General features: G+C 46.0%; 1 protein-coding gene across 1 annotated transcript in view; it reads left to right on the forward strand.

The window, feature by feature from the left end:
* The first annotated feature begins 3,940 nt into the window (after nt 1–3,940).
* Nucleotides 3,941–16,056, forward strand: part of LOC107110688 (dimethylaniline monooxygenase [N-oxide-forming] 2-like) — a 16,105-nt gene continuing 3,989 nt past the window's right edge. The window contains 6 exon segments of the mRNA XM_015411488.1: nt 3,941–4,084; nt 4,938–5,126; nt 7,546–7,708; nt 9,666–9,808; nt 11,564–11,763; nt 13,469–13,824. Coding sequence (XP_015266974.1) covers nt 3,941–4,084; nt 4,938–5,126; nt 7,546–7,708; nt 9,666–9,808; nt 11,564–11,763; nt 13,469–13,824 — 1,195 coding nt within the window.

Raw genomic sequence — 16,056 nt, forward strand, 5'->3', positions numbered from 1 at the left:
TCTGTTGGTTCTATAGGAGTTGACATGGCATGGGTCAAAGTGTCGTCTGTTCACTACCAGGGGAATCCTAGGGAGAGTTAGTTACTCCATCAGTGGGCTTAGACTGGAGTAACTCTACACAGGATTGCACTGGTCTCTTCAGAGGCTGAGAGAGTGGATAGAGAGGAGCTGCTTTTCTCCAACACAGCTTTAGGCCAACACATAAGAGACTGTTAGAGCCACGTGTTCCGGACAAACTGCAGCGCGGAGCTTAGTCAATCCATGGGCAACTGCAGATTCTGGCACACATCAGGCTGTTCTGGGAAACCCAGTTCTGTGGGGATCCCATGCAGTGCAAAAACCAAAACCAACAAACAAAAATCCCACTGCACAGTGGGAAAAGGCTGGCCACGTGCACCATCTGGGCTAGAGTTTGTTTGACTCAAAATGACAATGTTGTGCTCCTTTTGGTTAGTGGGATTGTACAACTTACATTGGCCTTATCCTTTCCATTAGGAACAACTGCACATGCGTAAAACGAGAGTGTTTCAATTTTTTTTGAGAGCCAGTTTGGTGTAATGGTTAAGAGCAGTAAACTCTAACCTGGGAGAACCGGGTCTGATTCCCCAGTTCTCCACATGCAGTTGCTGGTGTGACCTTGGGTCAGTTACAAGTTCTTTCAGAGCTGTTCTCTCCAGGGCAGTTCTCGAAAGAGCTCTCTCAGACCCACCTACCTCAAAGGTTCCCCATTGTGGCGAAGGGAAGGGAAAGGAGATTGTAAGCCATGTTAGCCTGTTGACGCTTTATATGGCTTATAAACTGTATAGCTGGACCGTGCAAACTGTCTGCCAGGGGAAATGGACTACATGGTGCCCATGAGACAATGCCAACTTACTGGACGGAAGACATTTACCCAGCCAAGGGAAACCTTGTACTGAAGCAGCATCTTAGACCAGACATAGACCCATGGAACCCCCAATGCCACCCATCCCTGCATCTCCAAGGACACTGCAGACCACTGTTCCCTCTAAGCTGAGTTAGTGTGAGCTAGCTCACAGCTTTTTAGCCTCTGGCTCACACATTTTTGTCTTAGCTCAGGAAGGAGGGCTCCAGAGCCAACGAATTTATGCAGTAGCCAAGTCGCTCGCTCACAATTTTAATGCCAGTAGCTCACAAAGTAGAAGTTTTGCTCACAAGACTCCACAGCTTAAAGGGAACATTGCTGCAGACCCGGGTAGATGGCAAGCCAGCCTCCCTGATCCTGCTCACACAGAGATCCAGCAGCAGTTCGCGAAGAGAAGCCATACTCAGCTACAAGAACCAGGAATATTCCTGCCCAGACCCCAAGAAAAGCTCTCTCCTCCACCACGCAGGCACCCCCCCCCAAACCTCTTGCATATTGACATCCCCAGGTGAAGCACGTATTCAGCCTCAACCTATAGTTTATTATTATTATAGTTTATTATTACAGTTTTAAGACCAACATACAGAGTAAGCATAATATGTGAGGGAGGGGGGGGGAAACAGTCATCATACACAAAAATAGAAACCTGAATTTAAGAACTTTTAAAATGTTTCCCACAATCTAAGAACTCAGCAACTGAATGTGTAATCTCTGTATTCTTATCTGATAGGAGCCAGTGAAGCCTTGCTTTGTTTGTGTTAATGTGCCCAGGTGTCCTGTTGACTAATGGGGTCATTTTAAGACAAGTCTCCCTGTAAAATGGACAGCTGAAGAACATAAGCTCTGCCAATTGAATCTCACTTAAAAGGCATGGGCATAGCCTTTCAGAGTAGGGTTTTTTGTTGTACTTGCCTTGAATAACTGCAGATGGAAGGGCAGAACATCTGGCTAGGGCAAATGCCCTTCTATTCTTTCCCTCCACTGAAGTCAAATGTATTGCCGGCTCAATTGTGCTTTTGATATTTAACAACACCCCGAGTTTGGAAGCCTTAGAGATGTCAGATTGTCGCTCAGTATCCTCAACTCTTTGTTTGATTAGCCCTTTGGCTTGTTCATAGGATAAGAGTAGCTGAGGTGAGAAGCCAATTCTATGAATAGGATAGTGAACTGCCTTGATCCGACTGGATTGGAAACCATCCTGGGATACCAGGGGAAGCAAGCCTTGTGGGTTGAAATGACCATTCAGCCACGTATAGATGGATAGAATACATACCCTAGCTTCAGTTCTAAGATTCCCAGACTCTAGTCGTATCCGGGCATTGGATACACAGTTAGGCACTTGGAGAACAGCTCTTAAACATTTGGACTGAACTCTGTCTTGCGGCGTAAAGCATGAGGAAGGTGGTCCTAAAAATGTTCCATAGAGCAGTTGTGCCAATGATTTCTCCTTATATAACTTCAGGGCTGCAGGAACAAAGTGTCCACCATGAGTTCGAAAAAATTTCAGTATGGCATTTGTGGATCTTTCCCCTAGATCAGTAACATATTTGCTGTGCTTAACCGATGGCCGTTTATTCAGTAAAACTACGCCCAGGTATGTTCTATCAGCTTGTTCTGATGGCCGTTTATTCAGCCTCAACCTAGACAAAAGAAGCTCCTGCCATGGTAGGATTAGGAAGCCAGTCCGTCTGCCAGCCACCCATCCTGATGATGCCACTGTTTAAACATCTGGTTGTTGAATCAACTACCAGTGATGCTGCCAGGCTGTTAATCCGTTCTCTCCTTCAGTCTACCTTTCTCTCTGTGAGATGTCACTATTAGAGAAACTATTTCTGTTGCCCAACCATTAATCCCATTCTCATGACCCATCTAGATTTTTTCAGTATTTCCTGAAGGACTACATGACAGAGGAAACATCTGCCTCTAGTCAGATCTAGGGTATAAAAGGGGAGAGAGGGCCACCCCATTGCTCTCTTCTCTCTGCTTCTTCACCCCTCCCACCTTGCCCTGCCTCACAGGTTCTATCCTAGCGCTGTTTGGAACTCTCCATGTGGCTCTGCTGGTCAGAACACGATCCTTTCCCTTAGTGTCATTCTATTTTTCGCTGCCGATTCTACTCACTGCATCTGGACACGTACGTATCACCCCTCAACGAAATACCTGCTAATGCAAACATCTCTATACTTTTCTACCTTAATTTCCTAGTTATGTATTATGTGTTTTGCTTGATTTTATATTTGTCTGTGTGTGAATATTCCTTTAGTAAAAGAAACTAGTGATTTTCAAAGACCTAGTCTCTGCATCTATTCCCAGGACTTGAATAAAGTGGGACTCTGGTATATAAAGGCCATGATCCTATAGCTATGCCAATTGCACATTAATATCATAATTCCCAAACCTTTTAATAAAGAAATATAGCAATTTGGCTACCAGCTGCTCTGAGGCTCCTTCAGGTAGTGAAGTTTGGGGTATAAATCCAATCTCTTCTTCTTTTGAAGGACATTCATTAATCCAATCAGGACTGATGAAATGGAAAAAAGTGTACGTTTAGCATGCATAAGGGGAGGGTGTCTCTTGCTTGGATGGCCCTTAGGAAGGCAGCAGTTCTTCCAGATGTCAGGATATGGGGCAGGACGGCGCCATCAGGTTTTCACAACCAGTTCTACCCAGGATGTACTCTTTGAATCATATTGGTTGTACACACCGCTTTTGTCACCATGCAGAATTTTAACTCTTGATAGGCGGAATGAAACTTACCTTCATTTTAAACTCCCATGTGGATCTTACGGAAAGAACTCTTCATTCCATATACACTGGCAATGGCTGAATCCTGTGTAATGCCACTAATGAATTTATTCATAAGAACATAAGAGACGCCAACGTTGGATCAGGCCAAAGGCCCAACACTCTGTGTCACACAGTGGCCAGAAATACCAGTGCCATCAGGAGGTCCACCAGTGGGGCCAGGACATTAGAAGCCCTCCCACTGTTGACCCCCCAAGCACCATGTATTCATTTGCCCAGTGGCTGAAGAAAATGTAAATGTCCCCTTACTTAATGTAGGCCGGCATGGCAAAGACAGTTGCCGTCATAGGAGCTGGAGCCAGTGGTCTCACTGCCCTTAAATGCTGCTTGGATGAGGGCCTTCAGCCAACGTGTTTTGAGAGGAGTGAAGACATTGGCGGGCTTTGGAAGTTCCAGGTAAGTAAAGCTGTGAGCTTGAATTTGCCTTGGCAAGAATACTCTGCAGCACTGGTCCATTCAAGGAAGAATGCTGGGTTCTGTGTTTTGCCCACACCGGTCTGTTGAATGTGTTTCAGGAGACAGAAAAAAGGCCACCTGGTCAAAGTTCTGGTGCGCATAATATTGTGCTGGTTCAGTTGTTAGTGTCCTTTTACAACTCAAACAGACAAACAGAGATCATGGATCTCGGGAGGGAGGGAGGGAGGGAGGGAGGAAGGAAGGAAGGAGGGAGGGAAGGAAGGAAGGAAGGAAGGAAGGAAGGAAGGAAGGAAGGCAGTTGTTAGTGTCCTTTTACAACTCAAACAGACAAACAGAGATCATGGATCTCGGGAGGGAGGAAGGAAGGAAGGAAGGAAGGAAGGAAGGAAGGAAGGAAGGAAGGAAGGAAGATTCACCTCTAGTTTGGATTGGGGTCATACAGGGACGAGAGATATAGTATTTAATCCTTTAACTCTTTAATGAAAATGAGCTATCCATGACACTGTTAGCATTTAAAAGACAAGTTTTTAAAAATATTAGGAAGCAGAAGATCTGTGATCTTAACTATGTCTCTTTGTGCCTTAAATACAGCTTTTTAGCCCCAAAATTTGGGGCTATTATATTTATTATGCACATTAAATACTTTAAATACAATAAACCTCTTTTAAACTGGTATCCAAGGCAGCTGGCTTGTTAGCAGCATCTCACACTAATCTAGGAAATTCAATGTAATAAACTGGTTATAACCCACATGCTGTTGTCTCAGGTCCTCGTTTGGGGAACTGGTACAAAAACTATTGCCCGTGACCTGCTCTTTGGCAATTTCTTGTAGGAGTGTGATATCAATGGCCAAGCAAGCATTTACAAATCTCTGACCATCAACACGTCCAAGGAGATGATGAGTTACAGCGATTTCCCCATCCCCAAGGATTTCCCAAACTACATGCACCACAGCAAAGTGATGGAGTACTTCCGGATGTATGCCAAACACTTCAATTTGCTCGAATACATACAGTTCAAGGTAAGAAGGGAGGCCCTAGACACGAGGGAGGGAGAGGGGTTTCCAGGGGCCACCAGTAAGGTTTCCAGCTGCAGCTTGGGAAATTCCTGGAGATCTGGGGGTGGTGCCAGCTGAGGGAGTGCAGCCTCCGGGGAAGGAGGGAGCCCAGCAGGGTTGTGAGGTCACTGGAGGACTTCTATTTCTTCTAGACTCTGTGGTAAACCATAGAGTTCACCATCCACCACTGCCATTATTTTCTCCAAGGGAACTGATCTCTGTAGTCTGGAGAGGAGTTGTAATTCCAGGAGAACTTCAGGCCCCACTAGGAGGTTGGAGAAGAGGAGGAGGAGGAGGAGGAGGAGATTGGATTTGTACCCCACCCTTCACTCGGAGCCTCAGAGCAGCTAACAATCTCTTTTCCCTCCCCCTCCCCACAGCAGACACCCTGTGAGGTAGGTAGGGCTGAGAGAGCTCTTTCGAGGACTGCTCCTGAGAGAACACCTCTGAGACAACTTGTGATTGACCCAAGGTCACACCAACAGCTGCATGTGGAGGGGTGGGAATCAAACCCGGATCTCCCAGCCAGAAATGCAGTAATGCTTGCAGAACAAGGACAAGTCTTATTGGCCAGTATACGCATCAGGAACTCAGTCCCTACATTAGGTGGAAAAGTGGTGGTTGTAAGGGGGCGGTGACGGCAGTTCTCAAAGACAGAGCATCTGGGGATTGTCAGGAAAAAGATTATTCCTAAATGTTTATGTTAGAGTTGCCAGGTCCATCGGAGCAGCTGGCAGGGGATGTGGGGTACACTTACGGGTAGTGGAGAGGAGGAATGCCGGAAATTAACATCCCATGCCTACATGATCCAGAAGTGATGTTGGCACGTCCGGGGGGATGTTCTGGTCTTTGGGCAAAACTCTATGGTGGAATTAGCTCCTGCCATAGAGTTTTGCCAAAAAACCCAGAGCCAGTAGCTCAGAAAGTAGAATTTTTGCTCACAAGACTCCACAGCGTAGAGGGAACATTGCGTGCACATCTGTCTCGTTTCGCTTTCCAACTTTATCAGAGTGGGTAGCGTTGAAATTCCTGTGTAATTCATTCATTTAGCAAGCGCTAGTGGATTTGAAGATTGTTTCCATGAGAAATGGCCACAGTGCTTGCTAAATGCATTAACGACATAGGTTGGAGGCTTGCCAACCTCCAGGTGGTAGCTGGAGATCTGCTATTACATCTGATCTCCAGGCGACAGAGACCACTTCACCTGAAGAAAACGGCCACGTTGGAAAGTGGACTCTATGGTGTTATACTCTTATGAAGTCCCTCTGCTACCCCATCCAAAATGCTATGTTTTCCCAGGAAACTGATTTCTATCATCTGGAGATTAGTTGTCATCAGGGCTTTTTTTGTAGAAAAAGCCCAGCAGGAACTCATTAGCATAATAGGCCACACCCAACACCAGAAACTCATTAGCATATTAGGCCACACCCCTGACAGAACAGCTCATTGGCACATTAGGCCACACCCCCATGTTACCAGAAGTGTGGTCATCCAGCCACACCCACCTTTTGCTGCTTATTCTGTTTACCTTGTTTGTTGTCCAAACCCAGGGCTTTTTTGTCGCAGGAACTCCTTTGCATGTTAGGCCACACACCCCTAATGTAGCCAATCCTAATGAGTTTCTGCTGTTGGGTGTGGCCTATTATGCTAATGAGTTCCTGCTGGGTGTGGCCAACTTGGGAGCCAGCCGGAACTCCGTTCCTGTGCATTGCTGCCCAAAAATAGCCCTGGTTATGAGGATAAAAGTGGAGAAGGGCAGAGTGTTGTAAACCACTTTGGGTCCCCATTGGGGAGAAAAGTGAGGTATAAATGCACTAAAATAAAATGCTGGTCTCCAACCTGCTAGGCTGCTGACTACAATAGACTTCAGCTGGGTATAATGCCATAGAGTCCAGAGTTGCCATTTTCATCAGGGGAAGTGATCTCTGTTATCAGTAGAACCATTGTCATTCCCAGATCTCCAGACCCCACCTGGGGGCTGGCAACTCTGTGGAATGGCACTCCTCCCTTACCTGTCTTTCTGTGACCTTGCTTGAATTAGATCGAGCCATACCATCGTGTGATGCCAGAAGACCACGGAGTTGGAAATTGACTGCTGTTACATCATATAGCACGCCATCTCAATTAATGATGGAATGATTACTCTTACTAGCACTTTATGATTATCTGGTTGTTTTAAATTGTTTTATGTGGATTTTATGGTACCTTTTACCGACTAATGTAATCCGCCCTGAGCCTGTTCACGGGGAGGGCGGGATACAAATGGAATAAATAAATAAATTAAGTAATAATAAATGAATAAATAAATAAACAAACAATACGCTTCAGTCCTGTGCAATGATCACTGTGAAACCTGCCCTAAATCCAAATCCCTGTCTTCCAGGCCTGTGTCTGTCAGATAAGGAAAAGGCCAGATTTCCCCACCACCGGCCAATGGGAGGTTGTAACAGAAATGTATGGGAAGCGGGAGTCCACCATCTTCGATGCTATTATGGTCTGTACCGGCCATCATGTGTACCCTTATTTTCCTCTGGACTCATTTCCTGGTAAGTGGATTACAACCAGTGTCCCCTCTAAGCTGAGTGAGCGTGAGCCAGCTCACAATTTTTTAGCCTCCGGCTCACGCATTTTTGTCTCCGCTCAGGAAGGGATGGGGCTCCAGAGCAAACTAATTTAGGCAGTAGCCAAATCGCTCACTCACAACTTGAATGCCAGGAGCTCACAAATTAGAATTTTTGTTTACAACTCCATGGCTTAGAGGGAGCCTTGGTTACAACATTGGAAAGGGCTTCAGGATTCTGTGGAGACCATTTGACATCTGTTCTGTTCCACTATTAAATTTATTTAATGTAGAGAGCTAGCCTGCTTCGCCTATAATGACAGGAAATGTGCATGATATATACAGGAAGTGTGTGTGACAGAGGCCCCATAGTCTTGCAAAAGTCTAGATCGGGCTTTGGAATATCAAATCCCTAATGAACTTCTAAAAGGGGGCGGGGAGGTAAGAATGACCCCACAGCTAAATTGTTAGGTGGGTAGAGATAGGAAGCTTCCTTCCTTCACTGTAATATAAAAATTTAACACACTGTTATGAGGACCAATTAGTATTATAACTGTGTCTGCTCTTTGAAGTAGAGTTGGGGGTCCCAATCCTATGCATGTTTACTCAGAAGCAGGCTCCACTGATTTTAGCAACACTTATTCCCAAGTAAGTGTGCACTAGGCTATCCACTCATTAAAACATGGTTGCACTGGGTAAATGGTGTTGTGTACAGATTGCAGGACAATAAGGTAGGATCTAGCACATGCACATATATGGAGGAGGGGGTGGGAATGAAAAAGAAAGCACAGAGTGGCCTTGATCAGAAATCAAACATTGCCAGAGATCTGTCTTCAATGATGGTGGGATGCAAAACAATATCGGGAGAGACTAAAGCTGCACCTGAAAAGTAGGCAGCATTCATCCTACAGACAACAGGTGGGGCTCACGGTTGAATGATCTTCCATGGGGGGGGGGGACACACCCATTCATAGTCAATATTAGATGTCAGGGTTCAAGCCTAAGGTTCTCCCTGATGGTCATTGTCTGTGTGTAGGGATTTGCTGTTTGTTTGAAGGAACATTCAGACTAATTCCACAAAAGCAGTTGTTCTGCCTCAGTCTGCCGTTCCCCCGCAGTTGTACTGCTCAATTTCCCACTATTTGCTGTGCAGCCGCATTTAGACCCACGTCTCCCCCTGATTTCCTCCATGTCTTCTTGATCCTAAAAAATAAGGATCAGGGAAATCAGGGAGAGATGCAGGTCAAAATGGAGCCGTGCAGTAAATAGTGGGGGACTGAGCCGTACAACCACGGGAAATGGGAGACCGAGGGCAGAAGAACTGCCTTTGCAGAGCTGGTCTCAGTCTTGTGAATGAATCCCTGCCTCTAGATGGCACATAGGAGGGTCCAGATTAGGGTTCCCAGGTCCCCACCTTCTGCCAGCGGGGGACTCCAGGCTGCTCTTCTGGATCTTCTTGTGCGCGCCCCACAATGATGTCACCCAGAAGTGATGTCATCATGCTAGGCACGTCATGGGGGAGGGACACTCTAGCATTTGGCCAAAAACTCTATGGTCATCTAAAGTGGTTGACTGCTTGATATTTAGAGATCTATCCTGGTGACAGCTTCCTACTGGCTAAATGGCTTTTCTTTCTGCACTGAGAACTTCAGCCCCACTAGGAAAAAAATTGCCCCACAAGCCACAAAATCCTGGCTAAGGGCCTGGGTTCAGGTGATGTGAAACCTTTATACCTGGATGGACACTGCTGGTCAGGGACAGGGATATAAGACTGACCTCGCTAGGCTAGTGGTCTGATTCTGTATAAGACAGTTTTGTGTGCTTATGGAGCATGAGCCATTACGATGTCCATAGCGATCCCCCTTTGGGCACCGTCTCAAGCTCTGTACCCCTGCTGACCTTTACTGCTTTTATTTGTGCTTTCCTTCTCACCGTTTTCACAGGGGTCAAGAAGTTTAAGGGGAAAATTATTCACAGCCGGGAATATAAACATCCCGAAGAATTCCGGGACCAGAGGATTCTGGTGATCGGCTTAGGAAATTCGGGAGCAGACATCTCTGTGGACCTCAGCCATATCACTAAGCAGGTGACCACACATTTACTTTGTGTTCTCAAAATGGGTAATGATGCTGGACGTGGTTGCTGGATTTGGGGCCCTGATCCGGCTACAATTCGTCCCACTGGTCTAAGTTAGTTGCACAAGTGTGTTGCTTTTAATGGGGCTTAGTGACCTGACCCTTTGTCTGCTTATTCAAAGCGAAGTGCCGCCTTATTCAGTGGGCCCCTGGGGGCAAATGGCACACTGTGGTTATTTATTTATTACTTCTTAGTCTTTCTTGAAAGAGATTCAAGGCGATATACAAGAAGAGGTGATATAGCACTGGAGCAATAAAATACATAATTGTATACCCCCCCAAGCATGAATAATTGTCATCCTACCAAAAAACACTCAGAGGTAGAGTTGCCAACCTCCAGGTACCATACAAGAAGCAAAAAAGAAAACACCACTGACAGAAACTGAATGCACAAGCAAATAAGCAAGTATATAATGATCAAATAAGCATAACAGCAAGTATAATATAAATCAAATAAGTATAACAGCAAGTATAATATAAATCAATTGGCCAAGGTGCAATAATAAAGCATAATAGAAGCACAGTCTACAGTCTTTCCATGTGTCTACTCCAGCATAGAAGCAATATCTATTATGCTTTATTATTGCACCTTGGCCAATTGAATTCAATTGAATTGAGGCCAACTGGTCACCTAATCTCTTGGAGGCTTTCAGGTGCAAACTAAAACTTAACCCCTCCCAGAGAACCCTGGGGTCGTTCTAAACATTTTCTCCGATAGGATAGAATTCTGACAGTGACTCTGGCATTCAACGAGGTAATTCCCAGCTCAGCAAAATTCTGTGGCAGCTTCCAGGTTAGGTAGAAAAATAGCAGAGGGCAGGGAAGTTTCCCTTCCCACCATTTGGCCGTTTATAATCTACTCACTGGCACCTTTCCCAAGCTGCTTTTCTCCTTATACATGTACATGATCTTTGTATGATTTTTAGCTGAAAAACTACACAAGAGAATGTATTAACCAAATCTGTGCACCAGAGAGCCAGCACGGTGTAGTGGTTAAGAGCGGCAGGCTTTCAGGTAACTGGACTGCATCTCAGGGGCTGATTTTGAAAGGACGAACAGCCAGTGGGGAAAGGTTAAGTAGTCCGTCCCCTGCTTCTGTTTTGGATGTTGGTTTTGATTTTGAAAAGAGAATGGAAAGAGACACATGGCAAGGTATTGCACCTAGCTAGCATTGCCAGCTTTTGATTTCCAAAATATTAGTCCTGTGGTTGGAACAAGGGGGTGCCCGGTGGAGCAGGGGTGGAGATAAGGCAAAATCTTATGCAGGAAATTGCAAGTGAGAGGGATGCTGTATAAAAACAACTCTCTGGAAATGGAAAACTAGCACATCAGGGATAAATTTTCTGTCCCTGCCAATCTAGCTTTCTTCTTGCAGGTAGTTTTTGTGTTGGGCAATGTTTGAAAATTTGATCTCCTGTTTGCAATCTGAAATGCTACAGTCCTCATTTCCGATTCATTTTGCTGCATGTATTGATCAGACCTTAATTATTATGTTAACTGATTCCACTTTGAAGTCTAAGGCGATATGGAAGTTCTGTCTGTGGTGTCAGAGCCCAAAACATGCAAACATTTGAATCGAAGAAGGAAGATAAGTAGAAAGTTGCTCCCCACTGATTATATCTCACAGGTTGGACTGACCACCCTTGGCTTGCAGCATCAGTCAGGGGGGATTTCCTCCTTAATTTGCTCCTTTCTCCTCCTTGCAGATCTTTCTGAGCACCAGGACTGGCACCTGGGTGGTAAATCGGGTCTCTGACAATGGGTACCCCTTGGATGTAGTGCATTTTACGCGATTCAAAACCCTCCTTCGCCAAACTCTTCCCGTAGCTTTGGTGAACCTGTGGGGTGAGAGAAAACTGAATACCAGGTTTAACCACGAGAATTATGGTATAAAACCTCAGCACAGGTAAGACTCAGATTTCTGAGTTTTTAGAGATTTGGGGAGGGGAAGGAATGTGCAAGTGAAATTCAAAAAAGAGGATTTTAAAGAGCAAAATGAGAAAAATTCAATGAAACGAGACAGCTCCTTCCTGAATTGTAAAAAAATGTTCTAGCTCATGTATTAATACACAGAATTCTATGCCAAAGAAATCCAAATTCTATGCGAAGATGAATTCCACAACCTATGTAAACTGTCCAGCTGTGGTATAATGGTGAAGGACTCTAATCTGGAGAACCAGGTTTGATTCTCCACTTCTCCACATGCAGCCAGCTGGGTGACCTTGGGCCAGTCAGAGTTCTCTCAGAGCTCTCTCAGCCCCACATACCTCACCGGGTGTCTGTTGTGGGGAGAGGAAGGGAAGGTGTTTGTAAGCCACTTTGTGACTCCTTAGGGTAGTGAAGGGCAGGGTATAAAACCACCTCTCCTTCTCCTCCTCCTATTTTATCTCATTTTACATAAAGTATTCTGCAGTTTTTGTAATTTTAATCATTTGGGGTTTTTTAATGCTCCTGTCAAAACTTCAACTTTGATTACTGGGATTTTATTCAGCGACAACTCTGACTTCTGAGATTTTACTAGGCTTTGCCCACATAAGCTGATATTTACAGGCGTAACCTATATGCATGCTTCTCCAATTAAACCAAATTCTGTACTCAGTATTCCACTCTGTGTTGTTGGGGAGATAAAGAAAATGTTTGAATCTGCTCAGAAGTCTTCAAGCACAGGCAAACAGTCTAATCAGGCTGATATCCCACCCTCTGGAGCTGGCTTTCTCTATTTTAAGATATCACTTGGTGCCTCCAAAGGTCCTCAGAAGGCATCAAATTAGTCTTGAATGTTCTTTCTGAATCCATGATCCCACAGATTATCTCACTGTTTCTTAAGTTACTTTATTCAGTCTGTCTCCTACTTTGGACTAAATTGGCTGCCATCTGCTTCTTAATTTGTGTAGGATTTTCCTCTTGAACTATAAACTGTGACAGAATATTTGCCTTAAAGAAGGTGTGATTATTGTCCAAAAATATTCGGATTGTCTGAAAATGCTCTGAGAGTTTAGTGACTGCCAGCAACTGAGACACTTGGCCGAATCTGCATTTGCCTTTCCCACCGGTGTCCCAGCCTTTTGACTCCGTCTTCAAAAAAGCTGTCTACATTTGGTGTCGTTTTCACACCTCAAGAGTGCTGGCATACTTTTGCACGTCCACATGTGTTTATCGTCCTTTGGGGCGGTTCCACTGTCATTGCACCTCTGCACTGCTTTAAAAGAATCTTCTCCAAACAACATTCAAACAAGGGTCAAATCTGCATTTGCATTTTTAAATCAGTTTCGTGCTGCTGTGACACCATCTTTCTCTATCCTTGTTTAAACGTTGTTTGGAGAAGATTCTTTTAAAGCAGTGGGGGAGGCGCAATGACAGTGGCACCGCCACGAGAAGGTGATAAACATATGTGGACGTGCAAAAGTATGCTAGCACTGTTGAGGTGTGGAAACGAAACCAAATTTAGACAGCTTTTCTGAAGACGGAGTCAGAAGGCTGGGACACGGGTGGGAAAGATGGGTGGGAATCTCCAGATCCAACGACCTCTCTCAAGAGCGCCAGAACTGAAGTCCTCATAAGCCTGGCCGGGCAAGAGGATCGGAAATCTTTGTTTTGTCTTCATCTTGCAGGTTCCTCAGCAGGTATCCCATTGCAGCAGATGACCTCCCCAATGCGATCATTTCTGGCAGGGTGTTGATGAAGCCAAATGTGAGGGAGTTCACTGAGAGAGGAGTGATTTTTGAAGACGGCAGCCATGAGGAAAACATCGACGTCGTGATCTTCGCTACGGGATACAACTTCTCCTTCCCCTTCATCGATGACAGCATCATTAATGTCAGGAACAACCAGGTTCCGCTTTATAAGTTCGTCTTCCCACCGCACCTAGAAAGATCCACACTGGCCATCATTGGTCTCCTCCAGCCTTTGGGAGCCATTATGCCCATAGCTGAGCTCCAGGCCCGCTGGGCCACCAGAGTCTTCAAAGGTAAGAGAGTATCCGAGGGAGTTCTGGAAGAGTTTCAGGCAGGCTTATAAGCAGTGGGCTGGTTCCTCAGCAGAATTTACTGACTGCCACCAAGTGAGATATTTGCAGGGTCAAAAAAAGACTCTGAGAAGCGTGGCTCACAAATTGCACTGGGACATCTGCTGAATGTGTGAAGGCGATTTCCAGCTCTATCCTTGCATGTCTGGTTTCTGGTTATGCGTAGTAGTTGCAAGCTGTACTGAGCTATGTTAGAAGGGTGAGGCAAAAATCGTTTTAATATTTACCGGTATGCCTACATAGTGACACACTGAGGTATCCACGGAATTCTGTGGTAGAGCTGGATGTTGCTCTCACACACAAAGTAAAAGGCAGACATTTAGTTGCATTGAAGCTCCATGGTGGATACCGCCAAAAAGACAAATAAGTGGGTTTAGGGTTGCCAGCCTCTAGGAGGGACCTGGAGATCTCCTGCTTTTACAACTGATCTCCAGCCGATCTCCCTGGAGTAAACGGCTGCTTTGGAGGGTGGACTCTGTGGCATTGTACCATGCTGGGGCCCCTCCCCTCCCCAAACCCCACCCTCTCCCGGATCCACCCCCAAAGTCTCCAGGTATTTTCCAACCCGGAGCTGGCAACCCTAAGTGGGTTCTAGATCAACTCAAGCCTGAAGTCTCCCTAGAGGCTAAAATGACTAAAGTGAGGCTATGGTACTTTGGTCTAGGGATCCCAGCCTCCAGGTGGGACCTGGGGATCCCCTAGAACTACAGCTCATCTCCAGGCTACAGAGATCAGTTCCCCTGGAGAAAATGGATGTGTTGGAGGGTGGACTGTATGACCACCAACTACGGAAGAATGACAGAGATTCTCTCTGACAGGGCTTTTTTTGTAGAAAAAGCCCAGCAGGAACTAATTAGCATAATAGGCCACACCCAACAGCTGAAATTCATTAGCATACCAGGCCACACCCTGACACCACAGCTCATTAGCATATTAGGCCGCAGCCCCGTGTTGCCAGAAGTGTGGTCATCCAGCCACACCCACCTTTTGCTTGTTATTCTGTTTACCTTGTTTGTTGTCAAAACCCAGGGCCTTTTTTTGTTGCAGGGACTCCTTTGCATGTTAGGCCACACCCCTAATGTAGCCAATCCTAATGAGTTTCTGCTGTTGGGTGTGGCCTATTATGCTAATGAGTTCCTGCTGGGCATGGCCAACTTGGGAGCCAGCCGGAACTCCGTTCCTGTGCGTTCCTGCCCAAAAATAGCCCTGCTCTCTGAGCTGAGGTTGTCCTTCTGTGCCACCTGAGGGTTATTCACACGCTCACTGCCTTGTTCTCCTTCCTCAGTGTTACGGGACATGTCGAGGAATCCAGATTCTGTCCTTTCCATTTCCGGTTTAAAACGATCAGACAGCTGAGTTAGGAAAGGCGGCCTTCTCGGAGCCTGTGGCGAGCGGCCGCCAGCCTTTGTGGTTGAGACCAGGCCTAGAGAGGTTGAGGATTCCTCTCGGGGTGAGGTCGATCTTCGTGTTCCTGCACAAGGCGCTGTTTTGGAACGGGCCCCCGCAGCTGAGCACAAAGGTTTTGCCCGCGGAAGGTCCCAGTTTTGCAGCGACTGGCATCTCCACTCTAAGGGGCTCGAGGAATCGCGCCGCCTGGACTCCTGCCAGTTACAATAAACAGTTCTGGGCTAGATAAAGCAAAAAACTTTTTCACATGGAAAAAAAAGATCATGTGTGATGTTGTTTGAATGAAAGAGTTCTCATCGCAGCTAAGGCATTTCTAAAGGGCTATTCTGAGGCCTTTTGGTACCTGTGGTGGAAAAGTCCAACCCACTGTCCCAAACCCTTTAATGGGCCATACCAAGCAGGGCCAGCCCTGGCTAGTATTTGGATGGGGGACCACCAAGGGATACCAGGCCCGTGATGCTGAACGTCTCTTGCCCTGAAAGCCCCTTGAGGGGTCGCCATAAGTCAGCGGTGACTTGAGGGCACTTTCTGCCACAAACTGCTTTGTATTCCTCAGCAGGGGTCATTTCGTAAAAAAAGAGGTGACGGAGGTCATTAGCATAACTTATTTGCATATGCCACACCCCCTGACATCACCAGAAGTGTGTCAGAAGGCAACACCCACCGCTCAGGCTCCACTGGACTGTTTTGGATTGCTAGCTATTGGGGGGGGGGAACGTGCAGCTCTGTCCTCACAGAGGAGGGAGAGCTTGTACCTGAATAAACCTT

The sequence above is a fragment of the Gekko japonicus genome, unplaced genomic scaffold, assembly GCF_001447785.1.
Source record: "Gekko japonicus isolate JY-2015 unplaced genomic scaffold, Gekko_japonicus_V1.1 scaffold4988, whole genome shotgun sequence".
Lineage (NCBI taxonomy): Eukaryota > Metazoa > Chordata > Lepidosauria > Squamata > Gekkonidae > Gekko > Gekko japonicus.